Source organism: Xenopus laevis, chromosome 8L, assembly GCF_017654675.1.
Source record: "Xenopus laevis strain J_2021 chromosome 8L, Xenopus_laevis_v10.1, whole genome shotgun sequence".
NCBI classification, from domain to species: Eukaryota; Metazoa; Chordata; class Amphibia; order Anura; family Pipidae; genus Xenopus; species Xenopus laevis.
The window spans coordinates 28,937,587-28,952,223 of record NC_054385.1 but is presented as its reverse complement, the minus strand read 5'-3'; the positions used below and the strand labels follow the sequence as shown (position 1 = coordinate 28,952,223).

Genomic DNA, 14,637 nt, shown 5'->3' with positions numbered 1-14,637 from the left:
ACACTAACAAAAAGAATTGGGGAACACATGAGTAATATCAGGAGAAAGAAAATTGGGGAAAAGGGGATATTCTGCCTATTTCTATGAACATTGTACATCTGTCCATGGGGGGAATCTAAAAGACCTGAAATTTATTGCTATAGATGGAGTTCCCACTTTGAAGAGAGGAGGAGATAGGGATAAGGTTTTGAGATGTAAAGAGCAGAAATGGATATTTAATCTAAGTACCCTTTACCCAAAGCAGTTGAACAGTAGGTTTGAGCTAGCACCTTTTCTGTAGTGTAATAATTCTAATATGTGATATACTTTGGAGTTAATTATGGATATGGTCCCTTTAAGAGTAGGGTATATAAAGAGAGGTAAGATACCACTTCCTGTTTACAACTGTACCTAATCACTGAATTGGAGAACTATAACTCACACCTCACACATTTAAATCTTTAAATCACAGCTCTTTGAATTAATGTAACTGCTATTACGAAATTGGGGAAACCACCTATTATAACCTAGGAGTAAATATTGTATTACAAAATTTTAAACAAGTGACCACCTAAACTAATTTGACAATTGTTTTTATGTATTTTACTGATTATTTATTGTGTTTCTGGCCAGCCAGATTTTGAAATTGAAGATTTTTGAATGCTAAATAAATTGTATACTTTCTAAACAACTTGGTCTTAAAATACACCTTTAATTTATTCTTTTATTTTTGCTATTTTATGTGCTATGAAGGACGAATGCTTGAGAGGGGTTTAGAGGCCATAGAGAGGCCATATAACATATGTAAAAAGTACTCTTTATTTTGAAGTGAGGGAATTATATTGCAAATGTTGTGGTTCATCGTGTAGCCACTATTCCCAAAATAGGCCCCTATTTCTTGCTTAACTACCCTCCATATATGTTTTATATATAAAAGGGCAGAATGCCCCTACCTGAAAAACCATCCAAATACTGTAGATGGCCTGATTTATCTTGGGGACTGGGCAATGGCACAGAGTTATCAGTGGTCACAAATTGATGACTGAATATTTTTACATTGTTGTACAAGTACTCAATTTGCCAGTTATATGTATAATGAGTAAAGAAGGCTGCTTCAAACAGCAAACTATAGGAAAGTGTGTTGAGAGACCATTACAGATACTGACTCAAAACATTTGTCCTTGGCATGGCCACTTAGAAGGTACAAAACTGTCAATAAATAAATGAGCTTATACAAGACTGGTGAATAGTCCAGGAAGTATCAAGTTTCTTGGTAAGTTAGGTTGAAAAAACTCAACTCATCTCTTGAGAGAATCATTTAATTTTAAAAGAATGGTGGTCAGAAAATGGCATCCAATATCTTTCAGAAGCAGATTGTCTTCATGTAATTGTGCAATTGCAACCATTGCCTTTTGGTATCGCCCTTATAATTCTATCTCAGTCTGTAAAGAGAGACATTTACTGGAGAACTGCATTTCTAACATCTTTATAGTATAACTGCAGATTTCCCATGTTTGCAGTCATTATTATTCATTTTCTACTCTCAATAAACTAATTACCTAAGTGTTTCAGCTTGCCTAATTATTTAGAACTCTGACTTTATCCAATGTGTAAATGCACACTCATTTATGAATGGGGAAGAAAGCACTTAATGGACAAATGTTTCCGCAAGTGCTTGAACTCTCTACACTTGGCACCTAAGGACATAAATAAATAAAGGATAATAATAATAAAAAAGTTTGTGCACAGATGCAAACCAAATCTCAGTGGCAGCTGAAGGACACAGCATAAAACATATTTTTGCAAAAGGTCCTGCCTTCACCTGCTTCTCCTGCCTGTTCATACTGTTATGGCAAAATAAATGGGGCATTATTGGGGTGGTGGTTGGGTAATACTAACAAATTAGCAAACACATGGAGAACATGGAGAAGTTTCACTGACAAGTGTCTAGTGCAGTGATCCCAAACCAGTGGCAAGGGAGGAACATGTTGCTCACCAACCCCTTGGATGTTGCTCTCAGTGACCTCAAAGCAAGATTTGGTTGCATAAAAACAGATGTACTGCCAACAGAGCCTCCTGTAGGCTGCCAGTCCACATAGGTCCTACCAAATAGCCTACAGCCCTTATTTGTCACCCCAGGGATTATTTTCATGCTTGTGTTGCTCCTCAACTCTTTTTATATTTGAATGTTTCACACAGGTGAAAAAAGGCTGAGGACCCCGGTCTTGTGCACAAGCAAGTGCTTATGAAGATTAGGACTAGATTCAGATGAAGGATCATTTTATCGAATCATATTATGGAGAGGGGATTCCACAAAAAATATAATATTACCTGCTGCACAAAGTCTGGATTGTTTTTTAAATCAATGCTTTATTTGCCATGTTTTTACTACATTACAAATATGATTTCAAAGATTTTAGGAATGAATACAATTCTGTCAACAATAAAATATACAATTAACAAACAGATACAAATGAAGTGATAAGAAACAAATTAGAATTAACATTCACAGACTGATTTGAGGTAAATTAACACTAGCCATTGTTCCTGACACCTGCTGCGTTCTGTTGCTCTATGATCCATAATGCTGTATTTTACTGCACTGCATGTGAGAAAGGCCTTAGGCTAATGTCACACCAAACAGATTCTTACTAGAGGATAACACAACCCACAGACTTTTATGGGAATGCCAAGGGCAGTAGAGAATCCACCCGCTATGACAAAAGCCTTAAGAAATGTGCAGAAATGTAAAACAAAATCTGTAAATGTCCATATGTTGATTATAAACACACAGGGGTATTTTACTAAGTGCAGAATAGTGTGCAAAGTGTCAAAAATGGGCACAATTCACATGTTTTTGTACTTTACCATTCAGTGCTCTGGAGGTAAATGATTTTGAGAAGTCTCATACATTCCCTCTGATCTATGAGCACATAGAGGTTTCCAAACTGGTTTTATAGAAAATGGTAGGAATGGTGACCTTATATGACTTATGCCACTATTGGTAATCTAGCCATCCCTTTCACCACACAGCAGAAGGGAATTACTGATCAGAAATGTACTATAGCACTGGCATAATGGAACTTTTGTCTTAGCACCATAGATTATATCTATATATGTTATATGCCATGTAATGAGTTAAACAGGGAAAATCATAATAAACAGAATATAGAACACAGAACTACAGACATGTACATTGCAGAATTACAACTGTCCTAATGAACTAGACAGTAACATTTCCCCATCAAAATATAATTATACAGACAAATGCAATAGGACCAATTGGATAATTATTATACACAATAGGGAACAGAGAAAAAATGGGTTGCTTTCAAATTGGTTCCAAATTTTATTTGTATATTTTTTTGTATAAAAGCTAATTTTAAAATAAATCACTGTCATCGTGTAAACACATTTAGCATTCTGTAAACATGGGTAGTGTTCTACCATAAAACAATTTACATTATACAGCACAAAGATAAATAAATATATATTAAAAATAAACATTTAAATAAATGACCATTTCAAGTAGTTCAAGTTTCCTGAGACCTGCCAGCAGGGCTCCTATACATATCATTAGGTTCCAGACATCTATAACTGTGGTTCTACAAAACCCCTTGAGTGTTCTTGGCTCTCTCAAATAGTTGCATGATCTTAGTGGTTGGCACACAGCCCTCACGCAGGATTTTTACGATGCCTAAAAAAGAAAGGATCCATTATGATCATCTCTATGAAGCAAGCAGCTACATTTTAAAATATTCCGTTAAGGTGCAGAAGAGCTGCATAGGGTTAGAAAGAAGAATTTTGCCCCACCCAAATGTCAGGAGGTGCATCGGAATATTTCAATTTGGACAGACTGACTAAGAGATCTGATGGAATTTCAGGATGGAATTTCTCTCTCCATGTACTACTCACCTTCATCTATTTTGGTGCAATTTACTACTGTGGATCCCACAAGCTCATTGGAGTATCCATCACATAGAACTGCATCCAGCTTGTCACTCAGTCGCCTAAGGGAAATACAGAGATTGCACATAAATTGAAAGATCCTCTAGGCAAAAAAAGTCTCAATCAGAATTAAGCATTTGCGACTACCATATCGCAGTCCTTCTCTGAATTGTTTTTCCATTATTAGGGTATTTAGTAGGTCACAAAAAAAGTACACAAATGAGATAAGGGCTGCTTTGTTGTAACTAAGTCTTTGGTACCCTTGTATTTTAAAAACATTAACATGGTCATTGCTACATAATTGCACATGTGTTGACAATTCTTAATAGTACAGGTATGACTTCTGTTATACAGAAACCCATTATCCAGAATGCTCCAAATGCTCCAAATTATGGGAAGGCCATCTCCCCTAGACTCCATTTCAATTACATAATTCAGATTTTTAAAAATGATTTCCTTTTTCTCCATAATTAAGCAGCAGTACCTTAAACTTGATGCAAACTAAGATATAATGAATTATTTTTAAGACTTAGAGGCCCATTTTTTAAAGTTCGTATTTATCTGGTCAAGGTTAAACTAGAATTATTTGTGGAAATAAAATAAAATTTTTGGAGATTTATTATACCACAAAGCTGCTAAAAATCTGAAAAAAACTCGATCTAAAACCTGTCGAAGTCATGTAGAAGTCAATGGCAGATGTCCCTGATAATCCGATAAAGTTGAGTTTTTGCAGCAAAAATTTGATAAAGTCGAGTATACAGAGCATCAATCGTACGATACAAATTGACGCTTGATTTTGTCGCTCTGACTTTTTCGAGAAAAACTGTTGATAAATGAGTTCAATTTCCTGGAAGGGGGTTTGGTCAACTTTGCTTTAATAAATAAAATGAGATTGATTCGAGTTTTAGTTTTTAGTAAATAACCCACTTAATGTATGGATGTCCAAATTACAGAAATATCCCTTATCCAGAAAACCCTAGGTCCCGAGCATTCTGGACAAAAGATTCCACACCTGTAGTAGTCATATTTTGACCTCACTTACGTTATCACCATATCATGATGGGTGCTATCACTTTCTCCACTTGGATTGGCCGACGTGATAGCTAAAGGCCCAGTCATGTCTGTGAGATGAGCGGTGACTGTGTGGTCTGGGACCCTTATCATGATGGAGTCATTAGTTCCGACTGTTTCATAGGCAGGTCCGACACCTGTAACAAAAATGAAGAATAATCAGTAAAAGTCCTGTGGCTGTTGAAGTGGTGTCCGCTATTAGAAATATATTGATTCCCAATTGCCAAATGAAATATATTAGGGAGATTGCCTACTGAGGTGAAAAGGGAAGACTTACAATCCAATCTTATTAAAGGAAAACTATACCCCCCAAACAATGTAGGTCTCTATTAAAAGATACTGAGTAAAACAGCTCATGTGTAAAACCCTGCTTCATGTAAATGAACCATTATCATAATAATATACTTTTTTAGTAGTATGTGCCATTGGGTAATCATAAATAGAAAATTGCCATTTTAAAAAACAAGGGCCGCCCCCTAAGATCGTAAGATTCACTGTGCACACATACAAACCACATGTAAGGTCACATGAGCCAATTAACAGACAGAGTTCTGCCTTTTGCTTCCTCACTTCTTCCTGTTACAGTTAGTGTTGTAGTATTTCTGGTCAGGTGATCTCTGAGGCTGAACAGATAGAGTCACGAAATGGTGGCTCAAGGCAAGAGATGTAAAAGGGCAATATTTATGTAAATATATATTTCAGTTTGGTAAGATTCTTTAATATGTTATTCAATTTGATATAAACTATCTGTTGCTTAAGTATTCATTTTGGGGGTATAGTTTTCCTTTAAGGCAGAATAAATCCCAGATGTTCATTTGCCAATAAAATCTAAGAAAAGTAAATGACTACTGACTGTGTTTATTAATTATTTAGAAAATCATTTTTGTGCTCATCAATTGGGCGGCTCTTGTTTTTATTGCAGGCACTGGACACAATGTTTGATGGTATGTGTTGGGTTTAAATTTCACACGCTCAGTTGATTTTTTGTGAAAGTGACCATGTTCAACAGACAATAAAAAGAAATATTCACATACCTAATTTTTTAAGCCATTCTCCTTTCTGTACTATGCAGCTTATGCCTCCAGGGTATACAAGATCCATGAAGTTCCACAGCAAGGGGCTGAATGGGGGATTGATGACCCTCAGCTGGTCAAGGTTGGAAATGCAGATACAGATTGGCTTTTCTGATGGGCGTTCCTATAAAAGAATCCAACATATATAGAATATTTAGCTTTATACTCTTCCCAGAGGGGCTATGCAGGAATTTTTTTTATTATTATTTTTTAAAATTATTTAGCTTTTTATTCAGCAGCTCTCCAGTTTGCAGTTTCATCAAGCTGGTCGCTAGAGTCCAAATTACCCTAGCAACCATGCATTGATCTGAATAAGAGAGACTGCAATATGAATAGGAGAAGGTCTGCATAAAAAGTAATAAAAAGTAGCAATAACAATACATTTGGAGCCTTACAGAGCATTTGTTTTTTAGAAAGGGTCAGTGACCCCCCCCATTTGAAAACTGGAAAGAGTCAGAAAATAAGGCAAATAATTAGAAAAAAATATAAAAAAAAATAAAGACCAGTTGAAAAGTTTCATAGAATTGGTCATTCTATAACATAACTAAAAGTTACAGTAACTTAAGTTGAACCACCCCTTTAATATGAGTTAGATAATATGTTCTGATACAGTTAGAGCACACTCTGGCTAGCATGATGCTTAGGGGACAGCATTTCTTTCAGTAGGAAAATTGGAAAGCATTATACTTCCTACAGCAAATATTTTATTGTGTGTAGACAAAATCACTTAAAGTTCATGATGGCTACTTACTTTGATGGAGTAAATCCTGTTGATAGCTTCTGGGTGCTTGCAGGAAGCTGCCAGGGCATAGACAGTGTCAGTGGGAATTCCACACACTCCTCCATTATCAAGCATATTAGCAATTGTCCTCAAACTGCTTGTACGGTGGGACTGTGGTAAGATACAAGAGCTTACACCTTCCTCCATTTTTTTTGGCTCTTCCTTCTACAAAAAACAATACATAAAATCAATATAATCAATCAATACAAATACAAACTACAACGGAACAAAAATAATCAGTTCATTATTTCTTAATATCATTTCTGAGAAAACAGCAATTGTATAAGTTTTTATTATGGTCGTCTAAATTTCTTATAAACAGTAAATACATCTTCCCAACAAAGGAATATGGGCATGAAACTACAGAGCTAATTAAATACAATGCTGATCTGTAGTTGGTTTGATAGTTTTAACAGCCCATTGCTATTTCCCAGTGATTGAAAAGATTTAATATATACTTATGCTTATGGCAAATATCTCTGACAATCCCCCCTGGCACAAAAAACTAGGGATGCACTGAATCCAGGATTCGGCCTTTTTCAGCAGGATTCGGATTCGCCCAAATCCTTCTGCCTGGCCTAACTGAATTTGAATCCTAATTTGCATATGAAGTTTTGTGACTTTTTTGTTACAAAACAAGGAAGTGAAAAATGTTTTCCCCCTTCGGGGGTTCTACAGAATCCTAAATAGTGGATTTGGTGCATCCCTAGAATAAACCTTGCATCTGCTAGTTGTATAATGAATATTTTTCCTATATACTGTTCTACAACAGTATGAATGCCCCATGAATAAAGAATGAATAAAGTATCAGGATATAACCACATTCTATTGTTTATCACTTTATTTTTGAAGTACCTTAAAGATAGCAGGTCCCATCAATATGAGCTCTTTGTTGAACAGGCTGTTGGCAAAAGAAGCCAGAAAACCGTAAAGGCAGAGGATACTGAAGACTGAAAGCACAGCAACTAAAGTAAGAGAGTAGAAAATATTAGTGTTTAGTTGCAGTCACAAAAAAAAACTGTATACAGGTATGGGGCATGTTATTCAGAATGCTTAAGACTTGGGGTTTTCTGGATAAGGGATCTTATTGTAATTTCGATCTCCATACTCCTCTACTAGAAAATAATACAATAATACAATAGGCTGGGTTTGCTTCCAATAAGGATTAATTATATTCCCATACTTGTATTACTTTCTATCCAATCACTAGACTCAAGTGGTATAAGAAATGTCTTTCCTACACATAGCATAGTGTTGCTATGTCTGTTACATGTAATGAGCATGTTATTATTTTGTGTGTTGCAATACTTACTCTCAAGTGGAAGGGGAAGTCTTTCCAAGGTAAAGAGAAGGAAACAGACAATTACCACCTCCATAACGAGTGTGACGAGGAACTGGACAAAGTTGGCCTGAGCAGCTGTAGGCAAATAGATAAAATAAGTATAAACTTATTAACCAGATATGATTTTGGCATTTATTAGACTGGTTACACAAATATAGAATATATTTTCATACTAACTTCATTTCAAGCTTCAGTCAGCTGATACATTCTCTAAAACACCAGTCAGACAGAACATCATCAGCTGCAACTCACCCTCTCATGCTGGCTCATTGGGTAGCACTACTATCTAGGATCAGTGGGGGTTCTACGTTTGATTCCAAACTGGGCAAGGAGTTTAATATTGCCCCTGTTCTGATGATATTCACCCTAGTGTGTGATGTGATAGGGACCAACTGGGGTTGGAACTGATATGGTGATGGAAAATCTCTAAGTGTTGTGTAAATGTGTTGCTATATTAATAAAGTATGGGATCCATTATCCAGAAACCCATTATCCAGAGAGCTTCGAATTACAGGAAGGTCATCTCCCATGGACTCCACTTTAATCAAATAATTAAGATTTTTAAAAATTATTTCCTTTTTCACTGTAATTTTAAAATAGTACCTTGTATAGGTATGGGACCTGTTATCTACATTGCTCAGGACCTGGGACTTTTGGGATAAGATCTTTCTGTAATTTAGATCTCCATAACTTCAGTCTACTAAAAAATTATTTAAACATTAAATAAACCCAATAAACTCAATTTATACACTAATCTATGAAAACAGTTGTCCTGTAATCTTGGTCTGATATATGGGAAAGGACTCTTCAATGGTTTCTAATATTTTATGATATATATCATAATAGGGGGTTGCATTACTTTTTATATGCATACATTAGTCTGTAGCATTTTTGCTGTATGGAATATTGCTTTATATCATTACTTTCACACATTAGTTATGCCATGTGCTTACACATACCTAGAGCAATCAGGAATATGTTGATTATGAGGAAAGCAATGGCACCAGCTGTGAATCCTCCATCACTATTTGCTGTGATCCCAAGGGAAGGTCCTAGAGAGAAGAAAAGCCATTAAAATTTGCATTAAGTGTGTAATATCTATATATTTCATATCATAATGTGCCATTGCATGTGAAACTGTATATACAGTATTAAAAAAATAATGATTTACAATTAAATGATGTGAAATTATACAGCACAATATTCAGGTATGTTAACAAAAGACAAGAACAAAGGGTGAGTAGTAGACTCTATGTGTGGAGTGTGTGTTACAATTATTATAATAAAAAAATTACCTGCAAAACGCAGCCAGACCCAAGTCGCCCATACAGCGGTGTAGCAGAAAGGCAGGACCGAGCCGAATCTTCTACCTCCTTGGACATCAATTCTGCAGACATACAGCTGCATTATGGCACCAGGTATCAGAACCCAAGGAATTGAGAGGTAGGCCTGGGTAGGATCCATTAAGGTGTTCTGAATGGCTGCAAGGGATGCCAGGCCATTGCAAAGGTAGAACAGAGGATCAGAAGCTCGGGAGGAAGAATTTTCAATTTTGCTTAAGTCTTTTCCCAGACAACGCCTGCCCAGAGCCAAAATGTCCTGAAATTTTGCACTTGACATGACTATGTTGCCAATTGGGATGAGGACTTTCTCTGCTATTGAATTAACCAGAGTGGCAAAAGTGGTGTAGAGGGAAACTGCTGTAAATATGCTGCAGGTAACCCCAAAGAATATATATCCACCACGGCTTGGTATCTGCTGTATGGTGGACACCATCATCAAGGCAAATGAAATATTGTGGGTTAATTCGAGCAGATCTTTATTTAAAGACATGAAGCAGAATAAACAAGCAGCTGCCAGAAAGAACCAGTCACCAACCAAAGCTTCTCTACTCTTGGCTCCAGTTCCTGACGTCAGTGCTACTGTTAAGATAAATTCTTCCCAGGCTTTGACCAGCCAGAATGTCCCATGGAATGCAAATTTTGTGGGCATGGTAAACATCGTCTCGGAGATAGCTGTAATAACTGGAGCACAGCTGTGAGAGCACATTAATGCTGACCCATATGGCACCCACATAAAATGACTGAATATACCCAAAGCTATAGAATGCCATAATGAAGGGTGATATGGTGTCACACAGGTAACCTAGAGCCATGGGCTCAGCATACTTTGTATTTTTCTTCTTCTCTTCTCCTGCTGTGTTAGATGAACTACGGTTTGCTGATCCTAGGAGAAGGACGTTGAAGAGAGCATTACCAAAGCCTGGTAGGACATATCTCTGAGTGATTCCCTTCAGCAGAAGAGCTGCAGCTCCATACAGTCCACACAAAACTATAATTAACTCAATGACTCCCGATACTACTAGTGCCCAGTGCCCAAACAGCCCCACAGCCTCAAATATCAGTGTTAGGGTGATTGCACCAAATACAAAGGGCATAATATAATTGACTGTGGCAGAGCAGAAAGATAGGATGAATGCAATACAAATATATGCGACCAGCCCTGCTACTGCGCTCTCATTGACAGGAAGCGTAGCAACACTTGATGCATTACTGGTGAGTGGCATAATGGCATCTCTTCCAACTACAATGCGGGTGGCACCATAGCTGCTCCACAATGCTGAGAATGCAATGAAGGAAGTGCCACTAAGATGGTCATACTTTCGAAAGGACAGAAATCCGGCTACAAGCTGTGCTATGCCACCAATCAGGATCAGATGTACTCCTGCAATAAGAAAAAACCAGAAGCAAGACATTAGCAGGGACGTAACTACTGAGGATGGAAACCCTGCGGTTGCAGGAGGGCACAGAAGTGTCCAGTGAGGCCCCAATTAAAGAGCAATTTGATATATCACGGTAGAATAGGCCAACTTATCAATATTTTAGGGCCCTAAATTAATTTGTTGTGGGGCCCAATAACATCAAGTTACACCACTGTAAATTAGTGTTTGTTTTCCTTCTGTACCTTACTTTAATCTTTATTGTCCATTTGTATTATCGAATGTAGAATTATTTCCCTTAAGCGTTTTTTATGTAATCTCTAAAAAGGTTTCAGATTCACTTGCAATTTGAAACTTCCTTGAACTGCTATTGTGTTGGGATGGTTTATCACAGTGTTCCTTTTTAATTCTCAAATTATCTCTTAGGTGTTCTAATCTCCTGAACTATCATTTAACAATTCATCTGCCCTGATCTTTTAGATTTACCTGCAAGAATGTTGTCCACTCCAGTAGGAACTATAGACGTGTTGAAAAAGAAGAAGTTTTGCATGCAGACCAGGAAGGCACTGACGGCATTCGCCAGGAGCCCAAGAACAGCAGGTTCACTATAAAACACTGAAGGGAACCCCTCCATAATCTTCTTGTGTTGAGTACAATGTGTAGAGAAATCTGAAAATATATGCAAGAAACATTTTTTTTTCAATTGAGTTTCTTAACCAACAATATCAAATATAGGATCTTTTATCCTAAAAATATTACAAATAATTCTCATAGACTCCATTTTAATCAAATAGCTTAAATATTAAAAAATGAGTACCTTTTTCTCTGTAATAATAAAACAGTACATTGTACTTGATCCAAACTAAGATATAATTAATCCTTATTGGAGGCAAAACAATCCTGTTGGGTTTATTTAATGCTTGAATTGTTTTTTTAAATAGATTTAAAGTATGGAGATTAACATTACACAAAGATCCAGAAAACTCCAGGTTCCAAGCATTCTGCATAACAGGTCCCATAACTGTATTTGGAATACTGGGGAAATGATGTTGCCAGAGGGAAATTAAGAGGAAAGGCTTTACTGGATTTGAGGCTTTCTGGAAACAGATTTCTATAGATTCCATACCTGTAATACAATGTAAACAGCAGCACTTACTGGTTTCCTAATTGTGTCTGTAAAATACCCACCCACTAAGATTGTAAGCTCTACGGGGCAGGGACCTCTGTCCTCTTGTCTCTTTAACCCTTAATCTTGAATGAAACTGTACTTTTATATTTTGTATTTTATTATTGTATTGACCCCTGATTATTGTAATGCACAGCTGCAAGCACAAGTAGCACAATATAAATAAAAATATAGATCCATAAATACAATTGGAATTACTAAGTACATACATACAATTTCCAGCTGAAGTGAATGCTCCTTAATACCATAAAAATACACATAGTTACATATCATATCAGTTTTACCTTATTGATATTAGACATCAACTATCCCTTCCGTCTCTAAGCTAATGACCCAGTCCTGTATAATTTAACTTATACAGAAAAGGGAAATACCAAACCAAGGGAAGAGCTTCTTTGCCTCCCTAAGGGAACTACAGATCTTTATAAATCCAACACCATTGGATATTACAGTTGGTTACTGATGGGCAGCAGTTGTATCATTAATTGCAGATCCATTACATGTTCTGTGCATTTAATTTGAATTAAGGCAAATATTTAGTTCTGCCCAGTATTGTTCAGGCTAAAGTTAGTGTTCATTTTCCTGTAAATATCTGCCATTCTGTGCAAGTAATTCATGCCTATATGCCTCCTCCCTAATCAGACTCAATTCTGACAAATTGTACAACCCCCAAAATATATAAGAATAATGTATATAATATATATAAAGGTTTTACAAGCATAATAGTGCAAAGTATTGGCTAATACTTTCTCTTTAAAGAGCACTTATAAAAATGATTACAACATACATGTATCAGCTTGTAGTTATGGTTGCAATTACAAATCACCAGCTCTATGTTAGACTGGAATGAAGTAAAAAAATACTTTTTATATCTGTGCTGATTCTGCATGTCGATTCTTCATGCCATCAGCAAGCAGAATGTAAATGTCTGTAGGTTTATGATAACTTGAATACATCTTTTGGGTAATTATAAAGTTATAGAGGGAAACAGTATTTAGGAAGTAGATTTACTTCATGTATGACAAAATACAGGTGCAGGTATGAGACCTGTTATCCAGAATCTTCTGGACCAGGAGTTTTCCAGAAAAGGGATCTTTTTGTAATTTGGATCGTCATACCTTAGGTTTACTAAAATACCATTTAAACATTTATTAAACCCAATAGGATTATTTAGCCTACAATAAGGATTAATTATGTCTTAGTTAGGGTTAAAAAAGGTATTCTATAATCATTACAGAGAAAATGGAAATCATTTTTTTTTAAAGAAAAAACATGAATTATTTGTTTAAAATAGAGTCTATGGGAGATAGTCTTCCCATAATTTGTAACTTTCTGGATAATGGTTTTCCAGATAATGGATGCCATATATATCATACTTATAAATTATAACTGGTTAGAATGCTGTTGATGCAAAATTATAGTTATGTTTTATCTGTTGCCATTCAAGGAACATTTGTGTATCATTCTATCATTTTTATTGTAATAAAATATAAAACTAACCATTTTGAGTTAGAGTTCTAAACATAATAAAAGTACATGGATAGTATATAATAATACAGTGAAATTACATTGTAACATATAAGAAAGATATTCAGGAGATCTTACAGATACATTTTCATTTCTAAAGAGGATTAGTTCCTACTCTCTGCTGTTTCTGACTTACCAGCAGTGATTCTCCAGTCGGGTGCTGCAAGTTTCTCAGTCTCCCCAGTGTAGAAGTCAGTGCCTTGTGAGTGTCAGTGGCAGGTTATATTCTCTCTAGGGACTGGGAGGAGCCATACCTGCTTACCTAATGAACTACTGGTATTTCCATTTTACCTGCATTTCCTTCTCTGATCAGTATCAGTCAAGGTTCTCATTAAATGACTTCATTTCCCTCTCTCATATGTACTCCCTGCAGGGCATTACATTGTATGATGTCTGCTTGGGACATTCTGATAATTATTATTTCTATTTTTATTGCTATAAAGGAGCTGATAAAATAATACATTCTCTTTAAAATGTTGCTTTTTTTAGTAAAGGCATAGAACCTGTTTTCTAGAATGCTCTGGACCTGGGCTTTCTGGATAAGATATCTTTCTGTAATTTGGATCTTCATACAATAAGTCTACTTGAAATTAATTTAAAGGAGAACTAAAACCTTGTACCAAAAAAATCCCCCTTAACTACCTGTCATTGCCCCCCCCCCTTCCCCTCTTCCTCCCCACACTGTGAATTAGTCAAAAAGAAGAATACGAAGCATTGGAAGATGATGCCATGGACCTCCGCTGCACTGCTCTGCATTTTAGGGTCAGATTTTATCAAGGTTTTTTTTTACTAATGCACAGTGTGGGGAGGTAGAGGGCGGGGGGGAGGGGCAATGCCCGGCAGTTAAAGGGGGGCTTTTTTGGTACGGGGTCAGTTCTCCTTTAAACATTAAATAAACCCAATAGGACTGTTTTGTTCTAATAATGATTAATTACACAGGTATGGGATCCGTTATCTGGAGACCTGTTATCCACAAAGATCCATAGAATATGGATAATGGGTTTCTGGATA

At 36.3% G+C, this 14,637-nt stretch overlaps 1 protein-coding gene across 1 annotated transcript; it reads right to left on the bottom strand.

Annotated features, from left to right (window-relative positions):
• Positions 1–2,329: 2,329 nt before the first annotated feature.
• On the bottom strand, positions 2,330–13,911 carry LOC121396947. Its single transcript, XM_041572604.1, has 11 exons — positions 13,763–13,911; positions 11,400–11,582; positions 9,490–10,918; positions 9,154–9,246; positions 8,165–8,269; positions 7,708–7,817; positions 6,823–7,017; positions 6,033–6,195; positions 4,970–5,135; positions 3,895–3,989; positions 2,330–3,676 (listed from the first exon to the last, which is right to left on the bottom strand). Exons 3-11 carry the CDS (start codon positions 10,268–10,270, stop codon positions 3,585–3,587), a joined length of 1,800 nt encoding a protein of 599 aa, XP_041428538.1. The 5' UTR covers positions 10,271–10,918; positions 11,400–11,582; positions 13,763–13,911; the 3' UTR covers positions 2,330–3,584.
• Between the last annotated feature and the right edge of the window lie 726 nt (positions 13,912–14,637).